We start from the raw sequence: 24,775 nt of genomic DNA, 5'->3' as shown, positions 1-24,775 counted from the left end.
GTCATATTGCCACCCAATTAGTGATTCGTCATATTGTCACCCAATTAGTTATTCGTCATAATGTCACCCAATTTATGGTTTGTTATATTGACACCAAAGTAGTAATTCGTCAGTAGATATTTGCTGGCCACGATGGTTTGTTGTCTTAACTTTATGGACATTATGACCTTGTTGTTTTCTGTTGTTGTCGTAGGTTATAGCCCGTGCGGTATTTAATATACAAGCTTGCCATTGACCCAGACGACTATGAAAGGTGAAGGACCTCTAATATGGCAACAAAATGCTTACTGTCCTGTCACTGCTAAAAACGATACGGGTGAAAAACTAGACCTAAACAATGACTACGCATACTTACAGTGATACGTAGCATTAAGGGAAGGACACGCGATGCTATTCAGAATTCTGTAAACGTCATTTACCTGTTGATGCCTACAGAGAAGACAATATGTTGAAAACTCGATCAGCTGGGATGTCGGCCGAGCCGGAACAACGAGAACCATTGTTACTTGACAGCGACTCGGAGTTTGTTAGCTATTACGACGAGCAAGATATCAGAAAAAGAGTGACAAAGAAAGACAAAAAATCAAGGTGAGGGGATATTACACATTACTCTACAGGTGTTTCTTCCGTGGTTTGTCCGTTTTAACACAGGCGTCTGTATCTGGTGGGTGACCCTAATATCTGGTTGGTATTTATAGAAAAAAATATTAGTATAATACTTTAGTACAACTATAGTAGGACAGGGACATCCCTGAGTAGGAGTAGGGCTGATATTTTTTCTATTAGTATTAACCAGAAGCAGACGGCTGTGGTTTTACTTTTTTGAGTAAATAAATAATTATTATCATCATGAAATTGAATATGGAGTTTAATAAGGTTACCAAGCATGTACAATTATGTAGCTTAACTGGCTAGAGGAACCTGTTAGGTCACATGTCTGGAGGTTTCTGTTACAGAAAGATCCTCCCTTTTGTCTAGATCTGCGATCAACATTTTACTGTCAAGCATTTTGTGTTTGTGTGCTCTGATTTCAAACAGACTCATAAGAACTTTTTAAATGTTACGTCTATGAAAAACTTATTTGATACAATTTCTGCATCAGTATGCTTCATTATTTATGTGCAAAAAAAAAAAAAAAAAAAAAAAGATCTATACAATATTAATACAAAGTGAAATTAATGTTAGCAGATGTTAACTGTATTTGTGGAGTTGAGTATTGAAGAATGACAAAGTCGTTGATTTTCTAGGTTCAGGGCTTTTTCTAACTGGTTTGGGAAAGGACCTTTTTGTCTCATTTTGGGAAGAAAATTGGTGAATTGGATAAGATTTTTTCTGGAGTAAACTGCAAAATTTGGGAATTTAGCTTAAATATGAAATAATTTCAATTGGGAATGGGGCCCGTTAACAGTCTCTAAAACCCCCAGAAAAAGCCCTGAGGTTCCCCTGTTTATTGGTGTAGGTGAAGGTATGTGTTGTATCTAAAAGGTGTCTTATAGCCTTAGTAAGAACTAAGAAATAAAAACATTTCCCCACCTAAAATATACCTATACCCTTTTATCAGGCATGCTAATGGAAACATGATTATGTATCATTGTTTAAGGCGTAATTCTTGTGTGAAGTACAGGAATATTCAAATACAATGTATATATATTCATGAGAATCATTTTCTGCTGCCTTCAATAATCAAATAGATATAAAAGATCAGTTATAACTAGTTTGATAGCTTAACCAAAGAATTACTCGTCTACCTGTCATCAATAATCAAATAGATATAAAAGATCAGTTATAACTAGTTTGATAGCTTAACCAAAGAATTACTCATCATAAAGTCTCTTCTATTGAGAGTATATTACCAGAGTACTTACATCATTTGAATAAAATAATTAATATCCAGTCTTTAAAAGCTTTAAATTTGTATACATGTACTTATTTTTCCCTAATATTATATCAAATACTGAAACAAATGTTTAAATATGAATTAGATATTAATTATGAAATTAATTCATGTAATTTGAATAAATATTGATAAAATATTGAAATATGTTTAAGATATTAGATGTTGAATACACTGTATTAAAAAAAAAGCATTTTGCACAATTTTTATTGTGCGAGTTGAATATATCATGCCTAAGAGAGTTTATGGTTTTCCAGCAGACTGTGTCTGAATAGATTTGGAACATGTGATATTTTGAAAAAAAATGGATCAGATATTCCTCAACTTTTGCTCATTTTAGGAAATCTCACTTTTTAACTAAGGGGAAATGGACTGTTGCATTGAAAACCAACATAAAATAGCACTATACCATTGCCATGCTATGGTAACAGGTGTCAGTGAAGGTTTAAATTTCCATAATATTGGCTTTGTTTCGATTTAATGTCCTGACAGCCACCAGGACTTGTACTATGATATCAGTATAGTACATTTGTGTGACGTTGGTATGGACACTATAGAAAGTCATAGTTTTGTGGGTCAGTAATTATAAGGTGGTGTTGTTTGTGAACCTCTTTGGATATTGTATCTTTTACAATTACAAAGTAGTTCAGTTCTTTAGCAAAGAAAATATCTTGACCGTCAATACAATGTTACAAACTTGCTCTGTAACCATGGAAACAAATAATCTCTAACAGTCTAGTGACATTGGCAGCAAGTGACACCAGGAAATATAACTACTGTTGAAATTGACTTGTGAACGATTGAAGATCCTTGCAGGATGAACGAAGGGACTAAGCTATGTTATAGACATCTTGATCAGATACAGGTTGCTAGCAACAACACGAAGAGGTAAACAGTCATGTTTGTATTTAACAGAAAATATCATTGGTGACTGTAAACAGCCATGTTTGTATGTAATAGAAAATATCATTGGTGACTGTAAAGAATGAATATTTGTATGTAACAGAAAATATCATTGGTGACTGTAAACAGCCATGTTTGTATACGTATGTAACAGAAAATATCATTGGTGACTGTAAACAGTCATGTTTGTATGTAACAGAAAATATCATTGGTGACTGTAAAGAATGAATATTTGTATGTAACAGAAAATATCATTGGTGACTGTAAACAGCCATGTTTGTATACGTATGTAACAGAAAATATCATTGGTGACTGTAAACAGTCATGTTTGTATGTAACAGAAAATATCATTGGTGACTGTAAAGAATGAATATTTGTATGTAACAGAAAATATCATTGGTGACGGAAAGAATGAATATTTGTATGTAACAGAGAATATCTATTGGTGACTTTAAAGAATGAATATTTGTATGTAACAGAAAATATCATTGGTGACGGAAAGAATGAATATTTGTATGTAACAGAGAATATCTATTGGTGACTTTAAAGAGTGAATATTTGTATGTAACAGAAAATATCATTGGTGACGGAAAGAATGAATATTTGTATATAATAGAAAATATCCATTAAATATCACATACCGTATGTGATATATGCATCTCTGGTCTACTATTCAGTGAGGTGACAAAATGATCTCACTTGTGCAGTCTTTTTACGGTGATTAATTTTCCTTGCCTTGCATTTGTTAACCATTTTATTTTTGGCATAATTTGATAAGATTTTGTACACTTTTAAGAACATGTTTTACCCTTTCCTGGCGTAATATTAACATAGAAATATCCATTTCTTAATTTTGCAAGATAAAGATTTGATAAAAATGCAGTAGTTTGAAATACAGTTGTCTCATCCGGATGTAATTTAATTAGATAGTACGTAATCACAAAGCTGATTTTTTTTATCTAAGACGATACATGGGTTTTTTGTACACATATTAAATCAAGAATTTTTAAATATTGGTTGAAATTAAAGCGTCCAGATTTTTTTTAATTCAAAGCATGTTATGATGACATGTTGGAAACTAAAGATCCTTGGATTCTTTATTTAAATCAGTAACTTTCAACTGTCAGTCTTGGTTAAAAAAAAATTTAAGAAATCAGTTACTGTTCTGATCAATTTTACAGTAATGTATTCAAACAACGTCATTTTTTGACAATTTCCTTAAGGAATGTTTTATGAAGGTTATGAAGGAAATGTATTTGATGTGGTGAAAATGTTACGTAGACATTCGTATTGATTTGATTAAAACATATCATTTTAAATACATGTCGTGTACTATAGTATGTTTAAACATATTCAGTTACTCAAAGTAGAAAATATAAAAGAACTTGACAATTTAGGAAAATATTTATCACTGGCAAATAATTATATAAACTAAAGGAAAGATATTTTATAAGATTTTAATTAGAATATATTCATTTTTAATGATTATTTCTGTTTCCCTGTAACAAATCAGACAAATTAGCTTATTGAATTATAAATCATGTAAGAGTGGATGCCTTTGTCCATTAATGTTATAGACTATTTTATCTAATAAGTTGTAAAACTTATGGAATAAAGTTGAATTTAATACAGTTGTTTAATGAATAACGGGATCATCACTGGAGTACATGTAACCAATTCACTGTTGTAACCCAATATATTAGTGTAAAGTACTCCCACATCACAAAACCTTTAGTAGATAGTGTGTAGATAGTGATTTAATGTGACACACATTTGGGTGTTTATAACGTTAGTTATACTATCATCTCCGCAGCAGTGAACCTGTGACGTAGGAGGCTGACCGACCTCGTTATCAGAATGAAATTTTGCATATAGGTCAGTTGTCCAGATGGACCAATTCTGTGCCCTGTATCTCAGCGTGTATATACACAACCCCAGGAGTGTGAGGGTAATTTGACTGGCTTTTCAGAAAACCAACCTATAGACAACTTTAACCTTTTTGTGTCTTAAACTCTTTAAAAATGATCCTCTAAGGAAGGATCCAAGGGCTTCTTATCGATCCCTGGCCTTCCCTTTCAACCCTTATAAATGTTAGTGGACTCAGCCATTCATTCATCATTTAAAGTCCAATATGGTCAGTAGGGGTGAAAGGGTTAAGGATTCTATTGGTTACACAACCTTGGAAACAAAGTGATTATTGTTTGTCAAACTCTGACATACAGACAGGGGATAATGTTTGATCTAATGGACCACTGTTTTATGACAACATCTGTGGTATTTTTTACGATCCAGTGATACATAATGATATACAGTACTTAAAGTTTTTAGCCCACCATCATCAGATGGTGGGCTATTCAAATCGCCTTTCGTCCATGGTCCGTCCGTTTACAATTCTTGTTACCGCGCTATTTCTGAGAAAGTACTGAAGGGATCTGTCTCAAATTTCATATGTAGGTTCCCCTTGTTTAAATGAATGACCAAATTGACCTTTCAAGGTGAGAGCAGTCAAATAGGCTTAAATACCGTATTTGACCTAATAAGGGCGCCTGCCCTAATAAGGGCGCCCCTACCTTTTTTCAAGGAAAGAAATCTTTGACCGAGTGTCAAAATGGTGTCAAAATGGTGTTGAAAAGTAATAATTCATGTGAAATATTTTGCTACTTTTTGTGTTCAATTTTCTTCAGCATATTAAGTAACTGGAACACATGTTTTCGCCACATTTTGTGTATTCCTACAGGCTACAGATGACATGTCAGTGCAAAGAGCACCCAAAACTAAACACACATACAAATAATAACTTACCATCTTTATTTGAAGATAAAGTAAAGACTTCATTCTTGTAACGTTGATAAATAACTTTTGTTCAGAACAGAAAGCTAGTAAAAGACATTGTAAATCAATTATTAGGTAAAAGAAAAAGATGTCTGATATGATCTGGGAAATCACCTGTTTCTATGAATAGAACACAAATGGTAGAACACACGTTCTCTGGTCTAAAGATCAGCTGGCATGGTTTACAAGTTTACAGGAGTATTCAAGTGATGTTAAAGCTTAATATATGATAATGAACAGATATCTTCATCTGGAATATGTTTATGACTGAATATTTTACCGTTTCCACAACCTTGGGTATTCTGCTATAAGGTATAGTCTGTTTCATAAAACTTCGGAATAATTAATCTGAATAAGGGTGCCCCACTGTCAATTACCCGCGCCCTGCGCCCTTATTAGGTCAAATACGGTACGTCTATGATCTTGATCATAATTTAAGTTTGAAATAGTTACTTGGCCAAAATATAAAAAAAAAAAAAAAACTTTTTGAATACATGTAACTGCGTGTCTCTGAAATCCTATCTATGGTCTCTGATACACATAATTCTTAATTATGATTTTATATGAAAAGGATCTCTGGATAGTAGGTGAGCAATTCGGGTCCTTTGGGCCCTTGTTGGGTCAAGGTCAAGGTCACTAGTACTATTTTTAGTGTGGGGCTGGTAGGGGACATCTATTACTTTACTCTTAGTCAAGGTCACTAATACTATTTTTAGAGTGGGGCTGGTAGAGGACATTTATTACTTTACTCTTAGTCAAGGTCACTAATACTATTTTTAGTGTGGGGCTGGTAGGGGACATTTATTACTTTACTCTTAGTCAAGGTCACTAATACTATTTTTAGTATGGGATGGTAGGGGACATTTATTAGTTTACTCTTAGTCAAGGTCACTAATACTAGTCACTAATATGTATTACTTTACTCTTAGTCAAGGTCACTAATACTATTTTTAGTGTGGGGCCGGTAGGGGACATTTATTACTTTACCCTTAGTCAAGGTCACTAATACTATTCTTAGTGTGGGGCTGGTAGGGGACATTTATTACTTTACTCTTAGTCAAGGTCACTAATACTATTTTTAGTATCGGCTGGTAGGGGACATTTATTACTTTACTCTTAGTCAAGGTCACTAATACTATTTTTAGTGTGGGGCTGGTAGGGGGCATTTATTACTTTACTCTTAGTCAAGGTCACTAATACTATTTTTAGTGTGGGGCTGGTAGGGGACATTTATTACTTTACTCTTAGTCAAGGTCACTAATACTATTTTTAGTGTGGGCTGGTAGGGGACATTTATTACTTTACTCTTAGTCATGGTCACTAATACTATTTTTAGTGTGGGGCTGGTAGGGGACATTTATTACTTGACCCTTAGTCAAGGTCACTAATACTATTTTTAGTGTGGGGCTGGTAGGGGACATTTATTACTTTACTCTTAGTCAAGGTCACTAATACTATTTTTAGTGTGGGGCTGGTAGGGGACATTTATTACTTGACCCTTAGTCAAGGTCACTAATACCATTTTTAGTGTGGGGCTGGTAGGGGACATTTATTACTTTACCCTTAGTCAAGGTCACTAATACTATTTTTAGTGTGGGCTGGTAGGGGGACATTTATTACTTTACTCTTAGTCATGGTCACTAATACTATTTTTAGTGTGGGCTGGTAGGGGACAATTATTACTTTACCCTTAGTCATGGTCACTAATACTATTTTTAGTGTGGGGCTGGTAGGGGACATTTATTACTTTACTCTTAGTCAAGGTCACTAATACTATTTTTAGTGTGGGGTTGGTAGGGGACATTTATTACTTTACCCTTAGTCAAGGTCACTAATACTATTTTTAGTATGGGCTGGTAGGGGACATTTATTACTTTACTCTTAGTCAAGGTCACTAATACTATTTTTAGTATGGGGCTGGTAGGGGAAATTTATTACTTTACTCTTAGTCAAGGTCACTAATACTATTTTTAGTATGGGATGGTAGGGGACATTTATTAGTTTACTCTTAGTCAAGGTCACTAATACTAGTCACTAATATGTATTACTTTACTCTTAGTCAAGGTCACTAATACTATTTTTAGTGTGGGGCCGGTAGGGGACATTTATTACTTTACCCTTAGTCAAGGTCACTAATACTATTCTTAGTGTGGGGCTGGTAGGGGACATTTATTACTTTACTCTTAGTCAAGGTCACTAATACTATTTTTAGTGTGGGGCTGGTAGATGACATTTATTACTTTACTCTTAGTCATGGTCACTAATTCTATTTTTAGTGTGGGCTGGTAGGGGACAATTATTACTTTACCCTTAGTCAAGGTCACTAATACTATTTTTAGTGTGGGCTGGTAGGGGACAATTATTACTTTACCCTTAGTCAAGGTCACTAATACTATTTTTAGTGTGGGCTGGTAGGGGACAATTATTACTTTACTCTTAGTCAAGGTCACTAATACTATTTTTAGTGTGGGGCTGGTAGGGGACAATTATTACTTTACTCTTAGTCAAGGTCACTAATACTATTTTTAGTGTGGGGCTGGTAGGGGACAATTATTACTTTACCCTTAGTCAAGGTCACTAATACTATTTTTAGTGTGGGGCTGGTAGGGGACATTTATTACTTGACCCTTAGTCAAGGTCACTCATACTATTTTTAGTGTGGGGCTGGTAGGGGACATTTATTACTTTACTCTTAGTCAAGGTCACTAATACTATTTTTAGTGTGGGGCTGGTAGGGGACATTTATTACTTGACCCTTAGTCAAGGTCACTAATACCATTCTTAGTGTGGGGCTGGTAGGGGACATTTATTACTTTACCCTTAGTCAAGGTCACTAATACTATTTTTAGTGTGGGGCTGGTAGGGGACATTTATTACTTTACTCTTAGTCAAGGTCACTAATACTATTTTTAGTGTGGGGCTGGTAGGGGACATTGATTACTTTACCCTTAGTCAAGGTCACTAATACTATTTTTAGTGTGGGGCTGGTAGATGACATTTATTACTTTACCCTTAGTCAAGGTCACTAATACTAGTTTTAGGGTGGGGCTGGTAAGGGGACATTTATTACTTTACTCTTAGTCAAGGTCACTAATACTATTTTTAGTGTGGGGTTGGTAGGGGACATTTATTACTTTACCCTTAGTCAAGGTCACTAATACTATTTTTAGTATGGGCTGGTAGGGGACATTTATTACTTTACTCTTAGTCAAGGTCACTAATACTATTTTTAGTGTGGGGCTGGTAGGGGAAATTTATTACTTTACTCTTAGTCAAGGTCACTAATACTAGTCACTAATATGTATTACTTTACTCTTAGTCAAGGTCACTAATACTATTTTTAGTGTGGGGCTGGTAGGGGACTTTTATGACTTTACTCTTAGTCAAGGTCACTAATACTATTTTTAGTGTGGGGCTGGTAGGGGACTTTTATGACTTTACTCTTAGTCAAGGTCACTAATACTATTTTTAGTGTGGGGCTGGTAGGGGATATTTATTACTTTACTCTTAGTCAAGGTCACTAATACTACTTTTAGTGTGGGGCTGGTAGGGGACATTTATTACTTTACTCTTAGTCAAGGTCACTAATACTATTTTTAGTGTTGGCTGGTAGATGACATTTATTACTTTACTCTTAGTCAAGGTCACTAATAGTATTTTTAGTGTGGGCTGGTAGATGACATTTATTACTTCACTCTTAGTCAAGGTCACTAATAGTATTTTTAGTGTGGGCTGGTAGATGACATTTATTACTTTACTCTTAGTCAAGGTCACTAATAGTATTTTTGGTGTGGGGCTGGTAGGGGACATTTATTACTTTACTCTTAGTCAAGGTCACTAATACTATTTTTAGTATGGGATGGTAGGGGACATTTATTAGTTTACTCTTAGTCAAGGTCACTAATATAGTATGGGCTGGTAGAGGACATTTATTACTTTACTCTTAGTCAAGGTCACTAATACTATTTTTAGTGTGGGGCTGGTAGGGGACATTTATTACTTGACCCTTAGTCAAGGTTACTAATACTATTTTTAGTGTGGGGCTGGTAGGGGACATTTATTACTTTACTCTTAGTCAAGGTCACTAATACCATTTTTAGTGTGGGGCTAGTAGGGGACATTTATTACTTTACTCTTAGTCAAGGTCACTAATACTATTTTTAGTGTGGGGCTGGTAGGGGACATTTATTACTTTACTCTTAATCAAGGTCACTAATACTATTTTTAGTGTGGGGCTGGTAGGGGACATTTATTACTTTACTCTTAGTCAAGGTCACTAATACCATTTTTAGTGTGGGGCTAGTAGGGGACATTTATTACTTTACTCTTAATCAAGGTCACTTATACTATTTTTAGTGTGGGCTGGTAGGGGACAATTATTACTTTACCCTTAGTCAAGGTCACTAATACCATTTTTAGTGTGGGGCTAGTAGGGGACATTTATTACTTTACTCTTAATCAAGGTCACTAATACTATTTTTAGTGTGGGGCTGGTAGGGGACATTTAGTACTTTACTCTTAGTCATGCATGACTCTGAAATACAAACATATATAATGAGATATGGCTTTCTTTACAGAACACAGTTTTGTCTGTTTGTGATCCTCGCTCTCCTTGTGATTGTTGTTCTGGCTGTCAGTCTGTTTTTCCTGACAAATGGAACATCACCTGGATCTCCAACACCAAGACCGTCGCCCTCCGTCCTCGGGAAATACAAACATGCTGCCCTAGCAACCGATCATTCTATTTGTTCTGAAATTGGCAGGTAAGGATTTTTCAGTGGCCCAGACTTTTCTTCTGTAAGGAAGATTAATTGATTTAATATACCACAGAGGGTTTGTTATGGTCTGTAGTATATTTGGGATATTTACTGTGACAGTAATGAGGATCAAGGTTTTATGTTGTATTTTTGTTTTCCACTGTAATTTATTTTGGATATAGAGTACACATTGTACATTTTTTGAATGTTGAAGTTCTGTACAAGTTTCAACAGAAAAATATATGTATACTGAAAAAAAAAAAATGCAAATAGATACTGATGATTTACGGGAAATTAAAAAATGTCATATAATGTAATAATGGTGTAATTGAAAGATGGAACACCCCTGTTGTCTTTGGAAATTTCATTATTGTACGTTAAGTACATTTGTCAAATTTCAGATTGATCTAAAGGTACCCCCTCTACATGTAGCTGGGCCTATCTATATTTTGTGTGTGGTGACACCCTCTCTCCATGAATAGCGGTCTACATGTAGCTGGGCCTATCTATATTTTGTGTGTGGTGACACCCTCTCTCCATGAATAGCGGTCTACATGTAGCTGGGCCTATCTATATTTTGTGTGTGGTGACACCCTCTCTCCATGAATAGCGGTCTACATGTAGCTGGGCCTATCTATATTTTGTGTGTGGTGACACCCTCTCTCCATGAATAGCGGTCTACATGTAGCTGGGCCTATCTATATTTTGTGTGTGGTGACACCCTCTCTCCATGAACTGCAGTGGTTTAATGAGGGTATTGAACTTCCTCATTCATATGGTTACATTCCTCGTCCAGTGCCAACCTCATGATCAGCTGATCCTGATCTAGTGACATTGATTGGAGTGTTGGGCCTAGTTGTCTTATCCTTCTGTCCAACTTGTCTCGGAATGTTCTGTTGGGGAGAAGTCAAATCAACCTGAAGTTTAATGAGGATACTAAACATACATAGTTGAAGTTTTCACAGACAACAGTGGTTCCCAGCCTTACAATTACACCATTGTTACATTCTATCTTTTTATTTCCAGTAAACGAGGAAATTTCTAATTGCACTTCGTTTTCATTTAAGTACATTTTTGGGATATTTACAGGAAAATTCTTAAGGATCAAGGTGGAAGTTCTGTAGATGCCACTCTCGCTGTACAGATCTGTTACACTGTCATACAACCCCAGAGCAGTGGAATTGGAGGCGGATTCTTCATGGTCGTATACAACAGAACGAGTCGAGAATCAACCACTATCGATGCCCGGGAAGTCGCACCGCTGGCTGCCTCAGAGAACATGTATGTTGACAACCCTGAGGATTCGGAAGTAGGTAGGTTTAGCTAATCTGTAGTGTAACATGTATGTATCACACAGCAGTCACAACTTTGTCCAGGGTTGCCATTTTGGTGTAATTACACTATAAAAGCATCAGTCAGTGGCCCCATCATCCGTGGCCACTATCCCAAATAACTTGAGGGGATTTGAATCAAATTTGGTTCAAAGTATCCTTTGGGGAAGGGGATTAAATTTTGTATCAATTTCAGCTTTGGGCCCCCAGGGGCCTGAGGGGAAGGCCCAAGGGGGTAAATTATTACAAATCATTTAAAATCCTTCTTCTTCTGTAGAAATGAAATGATTTGGTCCATATTTGGTCTGAAGCATCCTTGGATGAAAGGGAATCAATTTTGTATAAAAGGTGGTTTTGACCCCCTTAGGGCAGGAGGGGCGTGGCCTGAATTGAGTTTCAATTGGGCAGCGGAGGTTGAATGTTGTATAAACAGAGGATGTGACTTCACTGGGGCCAATAGGAGAAAATTGAGGTTAATCCTTTAAATCACTAACTATACTCTTAAATGACTAAATGGTCTTTGATGAAATTTGGTCTGGAGCATTATTTGGCAAAGGAGATCCAATGTTGTTTAAACCAAAGGTATGGCTCCCCTTGGGCCAGAGGAGCAGCTAGGGCCTAATACGGAAATTTGTGGTAAATCATTTAAATTCTTACCAGTCCTGAAAGACTGAATGGATTTGAAGTAATTTGATCTAGAGCATTATACGGCGTAGGAGATCCAATGCTTTATAAACATTGTAATTTTGCCATGAGTTCTGAAAACTGCAGGTGAGCAATGCAGGCCCTCTGGGCCTCTTGTTTCAGGGTGTTTTTTAAATAACAAAACAACATACAAACATGTAGTTTATGTTTGTTATAGGAGGAAAGTCCATTGCAGTTCCGTCTGAGATCAAGGGTTACAAGAAAGCGCATGACAAGTTTGGTCGTCTTCCCTGGTCTGCAATATTTGCACCCTCCATCAAGCTTTGTGAGGATGGATTTCCAGTACCAAGACACCTGGAAGACTATTTTATCTTAGAGAGAAACAAACTCTCAAAGGATCCAGATGCACTGTAAGTATTGTCTGAAACAAACTCTCAAAGGATCCAGATGCACTGTTAGTATTGTCTGAAACAAACTTTCAAAGGATCCAGATTCACTGTAAGTATTTTCTGAAACAAACTCTTAAAGAAACCAGTTACACTGTAAGTAATTGTCTGAAACAAGCTCTCAAAGGATCCAGATGTGATGTAAGTAATATCTGAAACAAACTCTCAAAGGATACAAATATTGATGTGATGTAAGCAAAATATAATGCGAGTTTTCAAATTGAGAATATGAGTCAGTCAATATCTGTTACATAAAAATAAAAATGAAAATGTCTTTCATTTCTAAACTTAGAACTTGACTAAACTTAGTATATTATAAAGTTAAAGGAATTAGATCACATGATGGACCTCTTAATACAGCCTTCATTTACAGAAGGCTAGAATTTATGGACGACTCTGTGGATACTGGCAATCTGGACATAGATTTTTTGTATCTAGATCAGTTTCTCAAAAAGTGTCAAATAAATGATATTTCAGTCAAAGCTATAATGTAGTTGTATTGTAAAATAGAGATCTCGAGACATGTACACCATGCAGATTGCATGAACTAGGATTTTTAGCTTACCTGGTCCAAAAAAACCTATGCTGTGGTGCAGCGTCCTGCATCTGCCATCCATCGTCTGTCAACTTTACACAACTTGTCATGATCCTCTAAGCAGACTTAAACTAAATTTGGTGAAGCATCCTTTGGTGAAGAAGAAACAGTTTCACATAAACAGAGGGCCTGAGGGGTGGAACATGCTCAAAATTGGTTAAAATCCTTCTTCTGTATGAACAAAAAGATTCAATCCATATTAGGTGTGAAGCATCCTTTGGTGAAAGGGAACCCATCATGTAAATGTGATTCGTCTGGCCCTCCAGGGACCTGAGGGGTAAGGCCCCAATAGGGGAAATATAGCAATTATTTTAAAATCCTTACTCTTCTAGGAATGAAAGGTCTGAAGCATTCATGGGTGAAGGAGAACTGTTTTGTATAAACAGTGGGGCTGGTCCACAAGGGGCCTATAAGTAGTTGGCAAATACGGGGAAATATGCACCAAATTAGTCAAAATCTTTAATTTCTTCTGTATGAACTAGTCTATTTACATATACATAATGAATTTAGCCATATTTGGGTTAAAGGGTGCCAAGTGGAGGTGTTTGGGTTTTTCAGGACTTTTTTTTAAATCCTGAAATTTTAGATCATTTTGCTTAAAACTGAAAAGTTGGACAGGCAAAACATATAATTCCTTGTAATTTTTTTTACAGAAAAACATACACCAACCCTGCTACTGGAGACTTTTACAAAGCTGGGGAGATTATCAAACTTCCAGCATTAGGAAAGACACTGAAAACCATAGCAACAGAGGGAGCAGACAGTTTCTACACTGGTAACCTGTCAAAAGATATTCTACTAGACCTCAAGGACAAAGGTAAGATCTGTCATATAAAACCTGTCCAAGGTCATTCTGTTAGTCCTCAAGGACAAAGGTATAGTGTGTGTCTGATACAACCTGTCCAAGGTCATTCTGTTAGTCATCAAGGACAAAGATACATGTATTGGTCTCCATAATACATAATTCTAAATCCAATAGACAGTGCTGCTGCAGTTTCACTTTTAGCTCAAACCTAGGCTAATCTGATATTTGAATAAAGTGGTAATCAGTATAGTATCTGTGGAAATTACCTAGATCTACTTCAATGTTGCTGTAGAACCAGGTGAGCAATACAGACCCATTTGGGCATTAGATGACAAAAGTATACATCATATTTAGAGATCATTCCGATGTGTAATAAGACAGGTAGAGGAATCGTTGCTGTCACATGTGATGTTTTGACTGGATGTTTTCAGGTTCCCTGATCACAGCAGAGGACTTAAGTGGCTACCAGGCCCTAATGAATACAAGTTTACAGTCACGAATGAGGGACGGCAGCATCCTGTACTCCCCACTGGCGCCCTCTGGTGGACCGATCCTCATCTTCATCATGAACATATTAGATGGTAAGTGATGATGTTGTGTAGGGGTAGTGGATAGGTTGATCAAGATCTACTCCCAGCTGGGCCCAGTTGCGCCCTCTGGTTGACCAATTCTCATTTTCAAGAAGAAAAAAAGAATAAAATTAATGCTGTAATATAAATAGTGTATTATCTACATAAAATTGACGATATTCTGTGTCAGCTTTTATTAGAAAAAGTATCTTAATATCTTCAGCACTTTTTAGGTGACATGAGACGAAATTTCAAGTGACCTATTCTCATCACCTGTGTTTTGAGCAAAAAGGAGTCAAATTACCATAAATTTCAAAAGTTTAAACCTTTTCAAGACCAAAATAAAATACTTGGATGGAGGGGTTTCTGTACCAAAATTATGAATTACATGACCCTGGCCAGGGAGGAGGGGAAACTTATACATATTTACTGAATTTTCATTGCAAATATTTTAAACTTGGTTTAGAACTACAAGACCGTTTTCGTTTGTGGTCCAAACAGTTGGACTGGATGTACCAGTATGAGAGTTGTTTGTTTATAAATGAAAGGTGACCTGGTGATTCATTGTTTTCAGACGAGCCTCGACGAGTCGAGGCCTGCATTAATAACTGCAGGTCTGTCAATATACATGACATTGTATACAAATGTGAAATATGACATTTAAAAACTGATGAATAGGTTTGTCACATAAACAAACGGGATTCTAGTACGAGATTCTAGTATCAGTATGGGAGGACAGTTTGGACCCTAGGGACTGATAGGCTGGGCCAAACTTGGCCAAATTATCTGAAATTTCAAAAATTTTCTTTTCAGTTCCCAAATAGGGTAGAGTGAAATGCTCTTCACACATGGAAAGATCTTAAGGTTCTTTACTAACATTGTGAATTTCAAGGACAGGGTTTCTTGTATCCCCTGGGGAGGATAAAATTTACTGATGTTGAAATAGACAATTCAAACTTGATTAGAAATATCATCATTGGATTATGGTGGTATGCAGATATTGGCTCTGATTGACCCCCTGGGGCTGATGGATTGGGCCGAAATGGGTCAAATTTACTGAAATTTATCGCAACTCTGGTGACTATTAAGGCCCACAGGTACGAGGATATCTTGTTATAGAAAATGATATATTTTACTTCTCTTCTGTCTATCACTGATGTGTATGATCAGAAACGTGTTTTTTCTAGGTTATGAAATTGCCTCCGGAAAAAAATGGAAAAAAGAAGATAAACTTCTAGCTTACCATCGTATTACGGAGGCCTTCAAATTTGGCTATGCCAAACGCACTGACATGGGAGACCCGAAGTTTATTAGACATGTTGATGGGGTATGTATGTCGTTGTCCTGTATTCTTCTTCCTGATTGGATAACATTAGTCACATGACATCACATTGTGGCATGACATAAACTTCATCTTCTGTCGAAGCCCAAGCCAGAATAAAATGTTCTAAAACATAATTGTTCTAGAAGAAACAGATACTTTTAAATTAGTATGTAGTTTCAAAGTATTAGTTTGTTAAAAGATCAGCCTATATAAATGTATTCTTGCCTTAAACATTTGAAATGTGCACTCTCCCCCATTGAAACTATTTAAATTTTACAGTTATCCATTATGTCAGTATGATACTAAAAGCCGTTTTGCTAATTTTTAGTGCCCCCCCCCCCCCCCCCCCCCCCCCCCCCCCCCCTTCTTATTTCATAATGATTTTATTTGAAAAATAATTAAGCATTGATCATCTTCAGACTCCAGTTTCATCAATGTTCCTTGGCTACATACAATTCCTAGCATCTTAAAGGAATGATATACAATTGTACATATAAAACCTTTTAATTACAAAGATTTCTTATTTAATCTAATTGATACTTTCCTATGGTAAATTGTAAGTGAAACATTTCCTCAAGTTAAGGATGCTGATGAAACCGAGGCTCAAAGAAATTTTTTATGCAAATACCCCTTGATATGTTTGATATGAAATACAGTGTGTGACTAATCATAATACATTGTATTCTTGTGTCCCTGATTCACTCGAAAATCATTCTCCTGTTTAGCTGGTGGCCAATCTCACCTCCATGAACTATGCCGATGCCATCCGTAAGCTGATCTGGGATAATGCCACACATGACTGGCCATATTACGGACCTACGTATTACGACAAGTACAAGACCAGTACAGCACACGCATCTGTCGTAGGAAATGACAGCTTGGCCGTGGCTGTCACTACTACAGTAAATCTAAGGTAGGTATCGGCCGTGACTGTCACTACTACGGTAAATCTAAGGTAGGTCTTGGCCGTGGCTGTCACTACTACAGTAAACCTAAGGTAGGGCTTGGCCGTGGCTGTCACTACTACAGTAAATCTAAGGTAGGTCTTGGCCGTGGCCGTCACTACTACAGTAAACCTAAGGTAGGGCTTGGCCGTGGCCGTCACTACTACGGTAAATCTAAGGTAGGTCTTGGCCGTGGCCATCACTACTACAGTAAACCTAAGGTAGGGCTTGGCCGTGGCTGTCACTACTACAGTAAATCTAAGGTAGGGCTCGGTCGTGACTGTCACTACTACAGTAAATCTAAGGTAGGGCTTGGTCGTGGCTGTCACTACTACAGTAAATCTAAGGTAGGGCTCGGTCGTGACTGTCACTACTACAGTAAATCTAAGGTAGGACTTGGCCGTGGCTGTCACTACTACAGTAAATCTAAGGTAGGGCTTGGCCGTGGCCGTCACTACTACGGTAAACCTAAGGTAGGGCTTGGCCGTGGCCGTCACTACTACAGTAAATCTAAGGTAGGGCTTGGCCGTGGCCGTCACTACTACAGTAAATCTAAGGTAGGGCTTGGCCGTGGCTGTCACTACTACAGTAAATCTAAGGTAGGGCTTGGCCGTGGCTGTCACTACTACAGTTAATCTAAGGTAGGGCTTGGTCGTGGCTGTCACTACTACGGTAAATCTAAGGTAGGGCTTGGTCGTGGCTGTCACTACTACGGTAAATCTAAGGTAGGGCTTGGTCGTGGCTGTCACTACTACAGTTAATCTAAGGTCGGGCTTGGCCGTGGCTGTCATGACTACAGTAAATCTAAGGTAGGGTTTGGTCGTGGCTGTCACTACTACAGTAAATCTAAGGTAGGGCTTGGCCGTGGCCGTCACTACTACAGTAAATCTAAGGTAGGGCTTGGCCGTGGCTGTCACTACTACAGTAGGGCTTGGCCGTGGCTGTCACTACTACAGTAAATCTAAGGTAGGGCTTGGCCGTGGCCTTCACTACTACAGTAAATCTAAGGTAGGACTTGGCCGTGACTGTCACTACTACAGTAGGGCTTGGCCGTGGCTGTCACTACTACGGTAAATCTAAGGTAGGGCTTGGCCGTGGCTGTCACTACTACAGTAAATCTAAGGTAGGGCTTGGCCGTGGCCGTCACTACTACAGTAAATCTAAGGTAGGTCTTGGCCGTGGCTGTCACTACTACGGTAAATCTAAGGTAGGGCTTGGCCGTGGCTGTCACTACTCCGGTAAATCTAAGGTAGGGCTTGGCCGTGGCTGTCACTACTACGGTAAATCTAAGGTAGGGCCTGGCCGTGGCTGTCACTACTACAGTAAATCTAAGGTAGGGCTTGGCCGTGGCTGTCATTACTACAGTAAATCTAAGGTAGGGCTTGGCCGTGACTGTCACTACTACGGTAAATCTAAGGTAGGGCTTGGCCGTGGCTGTCACTACTACAGTAAATCTAAGGTAGGGCTTGGCCGTGGCTGTCACTACTACAGTAAATCTAAGGTAGGGCTTGGCCGTGGCTGTCACTACTACAGTAAATCTAAGGTAGGTCTTGGCCGTGGCTGTCACTACTACAGTAAATCTAAGGTAGGGCTTGGCCGTGGCTGTCACTACTACAGTAAATCTAAGGTAGGGCTTGGCCGTGGCTGTCACTTCTACGATAAATCTAAGGTAGGGCTTGGCCGTGGCTGTCACTACTACAGTTAATCTAAGGTAGGGCTTGGCCGTGGCCGTCACTACTACAGTTAATCTAAGGTAGGGCTTGGCCGTGGCTGTCACTACTACAGTAAATCTAAGGTAGGGCTTGGCCGTGGCCATCACTACTACAGTAAATCTAAGGTAGGTCTTGGCCGTGGCTGTCACTACTACAGTAAATCTAAGGTAGGACTTGGCCGTGGCCATCACTACTACAGTAAATCTAAGGTAGGGCTTGGCCGTGGCCGTCACTACTACGGTAAATCTAAGGTAGGGCTTGGCCGTGGCCATCACTACTACGGTAAATCTAAGGAAGGGCTTGGCCGTGGCCGTCACTACTACGGTAAATCTAAGGTAGGGCTTGGCCGTGGCCGTCACTACTACGGTAAATCTAAGGTAGGGCTTGGCCGTGGCCGTCACTACTACGGTAAATCTAAGGTAGGGCTTGGCCGTGGCCGTCACTACTACGGTAAATCTAAGGTAGGGCTTGGCCGTGGCCGTCACTACTACAGTAAATCTAAGGTAGGGCTTGGCCGTGGCCGTCACTACTACAGTAAATCTAAGGTAGGGCTTGGTCATGGCTGTCACTACTACAGTAAATCTAAGGTAGGGCTTGGCCGTGGCTGTCACTACTACGGTAAATCTAAGGTAGGACTTGGCCGTGGCTGTCACTACTACCGTAAATCTAAGGTAGGACTTGGTCGTGGCTGTCACTACTACAGTAAATCTAAGGTAGGGCTTGGCCGTGGCTGTCACTACTACGGTAAATCTAAGGTAGGGCTTGGTCGTGGCTGTCACTACTACAGTAAATCTAAGGTAGGGCTTGGCCGTGGCTGTCACTACTACAGTAAATCTAAGGTAGGGCTTGGCCGTGGCTGTCACTACTACAGTAAACCTAAGGTAAGTCTTGGCCGTGACTGTCACTACTATGGTCAATCTAAGGTAGGGCTTGGCCGTGACTGTCACTTCTACAGTAAACCTAAGGTAGGTCTTGGCCGTGGCCGTCACTACTACAGTAAATCTAAGGTAGGGCTTGGTCGTGGCTGTCACTACTACAGTAAATCTAAGGTAGGGCTTGGCCGTGGCTGTCACTACTACAGTAAATCTAAGGTAGGGCTTGGCCGTGGCTGTCACTACTACGGTAAATCTAAGGTAGGGCTTGGCCGTGGCTGTCACTACTACGGTAAATGTAAGGTAGGTCATTTGAGTGAAGTCAGTTCCCAAAAGTGACGTCAGTTTTCTCCTGTGATTGTATGCCAAAAGGCATGGTCACCTGTCTGAAAATGCGGGTTTGCTTTGACTTCCATCCAATTAAATTTTTACTGAAATGGAGGATATTAATACTGATTTGGCCATCCGTCTGTGATGTTTTGTTTCCGTGCAATAACTGCAACGAATGTTACCTGATTTTCTTCAAACTATCAAGAAAGTAACAAGGTTCAAAGCCTTAAGACCTCTGTCAAGTTGGATTGCCACGTTTTGATGTTATTTAGTAGAGTTATATCCCCTTGATTAAAGAAAAAAACTAGTTTCCTGCTGTTTCCATGCTATTACTACTAGAAATATTATCAAATTATCATCAAATTTAGGAACAGGTTTCAATGTACGAGAATGGCTCAGCCAAATTCATTGGTTATGGCAGATAAGAAGAGGAGTCTTGCAACGGTGTGATATGTCAGGAAAACAGGGGATATACATTCCATGAATTTGTTTGTTCTCCTTTATAGTTTTGTTTTCTTTGTCTCTTTATGCTCCAGTTTAAACCTCTCTGATTGTCTCTTTATGCTCCAGTTTAAACCTCTCTGATTTCCTGTACTTTTACTTTCATGAAAGTTAAAATAGTTTCAAGAAAATTCTTACTTTAGTCCAGAAATCAATGATGGTTGTCAAGTGGTACAGTGGTTACACACTTGCCTTTCTCCGAGACGGAAAGATTCCCATTTTAGACAAGAAATGATATGGGTTCACCTACCAGACCAATTGGGTTTTCTCTGGTGTCCTAGCTCCCACAGAAATATCCTCTGTGCACCTCCATCCAAGCCAATAAGATTGATTGATATAAATTGGTACAACTCTTTTGGCAATTGTTGGAAAATAAATAAATAAAGTTCCCGTTTTTCAATGTTAGTTAATAGTGACTGAGGCTGACTACATTGTTCCTGATTGGCCTGATGTTATCTTATAAAAACTAAATACAAATTGTATGTCAGATCTGTACAAACACATGTCATCCAGTCGCTCTTTAATCTAGTAATTAATGCCACTATAATCTGATTATGGTTTCATATTTTATCATAGATTTGATAACATTCGCCGATCTGTTATCATCTCCAAGTCAAAAAAGTTGAGAAGTAAATTTAAATTCGCTTGTAACTTTATCAGTGTAGACCAAATAGAAAAGTGTAAATGTTTCTTTTATAGGCAGTTTTTCTTAAACAGTTGTAATTTTTCCATTTTAGGTTTGGATCTGGCGTTATGGGATCAAGGACGGGGATTTTATTTAATGATGAAATGGATGATTTTTCCACACCTAACGTAACAAACTTTTTCGGAGTTGCCCCGTCACCGAGCAATTTTATCAGGCCGGGAAAACGCCCTGTGTCATCTATGTGTCCCTCCATACTTGTAACCAAGGACAATAAAATCAAAATGGTCGCAGGGGCGGCAGGTGGAACACGAATTACTACAGCTACTGCTTATGTAAGTGGTGACGGTTTGGTTTGTTAGCTCATGATTTCCAGCCCGAAGGGCAAGTGAGCTTATGCCGGGGTGAGGCGTCCGTCGTCCGACCGTCTGTCTGGAGTAAACATTTCTTTTAAATAAAGTCTCAATAACCATGAGGCACAGAGACCTGATATTGGTCCTGTGGCATGCTGGAGTGAGAGCTACCAAATTTGTTGAAATAAATAACCTTGGCCTACATTCAAGGTCATAGGGGTCAAATAAGCTAAAATCTTTAAACAACTTCTTCTGAAAAACCAAGATGCTTAATTTAAAGAATAATTTGTCGATAGCCAAGGCCACCTTAGACCTGATATAAGGCCAATGGTATTCTGGAATAAAGGTCTAGAAAATTTATTGACGTGAATATACCTAGCCTACTCTGATATTTGAATAAAGTAGTAATCAGCATAGTATCTGTAGAAACCTAGATTAACTGAAAAGTAGCTGTAGAAACAGGTGAGGGATACAGGCCCATTGGGCCTCTTGTGTAATGTTCTATCAACATCTGTACTTATCACAGACAGAAATAAATACTGAAACTTCTGTTAATCTTAGTCTCATTAGAACTCAGGATATACACAACATATTTCATGATGTTTTTACAAAAAATTAAATACCCAAAACATAAGAAATCTTTCAAAATACCAGACACTTTATGAAAAAAAAAAAATTGTCATGCAATATGGATTGAACAAGTTCATAACATCAGCGTCACTGGAAAGTTAAGATGAACAACAATGGTTAGAATTAAATATCCTGAAATCTCTCAAAATACCTGAAACTTCAAAAAAAAATATGATGTCTTTCCTATTACAGGTGATGACAAATGTTTTGTGGTTTGGTGACGATGTCAAACAGGCTGTGGACTATCCCCGGATACACCACCAACTGCTGCCACCAGAAATTTCCTACGAGGCTCGCTTTCCCGAGGTATAATATTACCGCACGTGTACTTAAATATACTACACCATCGCCAGCATATACACTGTGTGTCACAAATACATAGAATTACACCCTAGTATAGAAATATATTTAACACCAGGATATAAAAATATAGCAATATGCTTAAAATGATCGCTCACTGGTATAAAACGGAAAATTGTGAACCAAATATAGAAGTTAGATACAAAAAAATTGTTTGAGATGTAATTGTTTTTTTGTTCCCTTTAAATTTAAATTATAAAAAGATAAGCTGAAACTTTTCCAGATTGGTGATGAGGTAAATTATGTGACTTTTGGTAAAGTATGAAAGATATATAAAGTTATTAACTCTGCTTCACATCTCCGAAGAGCAAGTAAGCTTATGCCATGGTAAGGCTTTGTTCATCTAAACTTCATTCCTCGATCACCTGTCTTCGTCGTCTGTTGACTACTGTCATCTACCTAGCGTCAATTTAAGCCTATAATCACCTTCTCAATAACCAAAACACCTAAAATCAAGATATTTGTGCGATGGCACATGGGAGACAACCAACAAAAATTACAAACAGAAGTAACCTTGACTCAATTTCAAGGTCACATGGGTCCGATTTGTTGAAACACTTACCAGATTTCTTCTCAATTACGAAACATACAAGAATCCAGATGTTTGGCTGATTTTTATGTTTAAGGCATTAAAACCAACAAAGTGTTAAAAAAGTATTTACCTTGAATTAAGGTCACAGGGGACAAAATTTTTTAAAACACTTCCACAAGTTCTTTGTATACGCAACATTGCTTCAGTTCTGAAACATTTCTGTATGTACGTTTATAGTATTATATTGACGATTATTTCTGTTTGTTTGTTACATTATTATATTGACGATCATTTCATTTTGTATGTTTGTTACAGTATTATATTGACGATCATTTCATTTTGTATGTTTGTTACAGTATTATATTGACGATCATTTCATTTTGTATGTTTGTTACAGTATTATATTGACGATCATTTCTGTATGTTTGTTACATTAATATATTGACGATCATTTCATTTTGTATGTTTGTTACAGTATTATATTGACAATTATTTCTGAATACTTCAGTTTTATATTGATAATAATTTCTCAATGTTTCAGTATTATATTGATGATAATTTCTCAATGTTTCAGTATTATATTGATGATCATTTCTCGACATTTCAGTATTATATTGATGATTATTTCTCAATATTTCAGTATTATATTGATGATTATTTCTCAATATTTCAGTATTATATTGATGATTATTTCTCAATATTTCAGTATTATATTGACGGTCTGAGAGAGCTAGGACACAACCTAACACTGACTAGCTCCAAGGCTATAGTCAATGCTATCACAGGTGATGGGGACTGGTACTACGCTAACTCTGACTACAGACGACCAGGCAGCAATCCGGACGGTTTCTAAGAAAACGATGATAAAGATGAGGAAATTATAGTATACATGTGTCTGAAAGGTTGTTGAAAATGTTGATGAAATATTCTGTCAACTGTGACTGAAGCCAACCGCACAGCATTCCAGACAAATTCTGAGAAAAAATTAAAAAAGGGGAAATGGTAACAAATTATATGTATACACATTATCTATTTTAGAACAGTTTCGGAATAGTTAGGCTGATGATGCTTGTTGATCCAGATGGAAGCGTGCAAGGGGTCTTACTGTGGGAGGAAACTGGTGTACCGGGGGAAAACCCACGTGGTCGGGCAGATGACTGCATACCTTTTCATGTCTGATTGGGGAATCAATCCCCCCCCCCCCCCCCCCCCCCCCGCCTCACTGAGGTAAAAGTCAAGTGTATTTCCATAAATCTACATGAATACCCATGTATATGTTTACCTTGTACATGTGTTTGAGTGTTGATAAAATAAGATCTTAACCAGGTTTTATCCCAGAAATCACGTGTGATGGATTTTAAGAAACAATAAAGAAAAAAGGTAAACAATGCAACACTATATATCAATTGAAGTCGAGTAAATTGTCTTTCTTCACCAATTCAGGCATAATGTTCATGTGTTTTTACATCAAGAAATGATATCATACATATTCAATTATGTAAAGTATGAAAATATAAGATGTATTCTTTATAAATGGCTTAATGAATACAGAAATCCTTATTTGGTATATTCTCTTATGGATATTGAGACGAAAAACTTAATATTACGAAAAACTCAAATTAACCCGTAATATGATGTTTGATGAAAACAGAAGTGGGAACATTGTCTTTCTTTACTAATTGTAATGTTCACATATTTTATTTTTTGTGTTTTAAAATAATTAAGAGTACTTTTGGTGAAAGTTATTGTTTGAAAATGACTCAGTCAATGATCAATGAGATGACCCAACCTTACAAG

General features: G+C 37.6%; 1 protein-coding gene across 1 annotated transcript; it reads left to right on the top strand.

The window, feature by feature from the left end:
- Positions 1–270: 270 nt before the first annotated feature.
- On the top strand, positions 271–23,963 carry LOC117340873 (glutathione hydrolase 1 proenzyme-like). The gene is made up of 11 exons (XM_033902649.1): positions 271–588; positions 10,207–10,392; positions 11,476–11,699; positions 12,580–12,772; positions 14,057–14,220; positions 14,640–14,789; positions 15,965–16,104; positions 16,827–17,014; positions 21,198–21,438; positions 22,279–22,392; positions 23,685–23,963. Exons 1-11 carry the CDS (start codon positions 446–448, stop codon positions 23,829–23,831), a joined length of 1,890 nt encoding a protein of 629 aa, XP_033758540.1. The 5' UTR covers positions 271–445; the 3' UTR covers positions 23,832–23,963.
- Positions 23,964–24,775: the final 812 nt, after the last annotated feature.

Source organism: Pecten maximus, chromosome 13 (assembly GCF_902652985.1).
Source record: "Pecten maximus chromosome 13, xPecMax1.1, whole genome shotgun sequence".
Classification (NCBI taxonomy): domain Eukaryota; kingdom Metazoa; phylum Mollusca; class Bivalvia; order Pectinida; family Pectinidae; genus Pecten; species Pecten maximus.
This window is presented reverse-complemented; position numbering and strand designations above follow the sequence as displayed.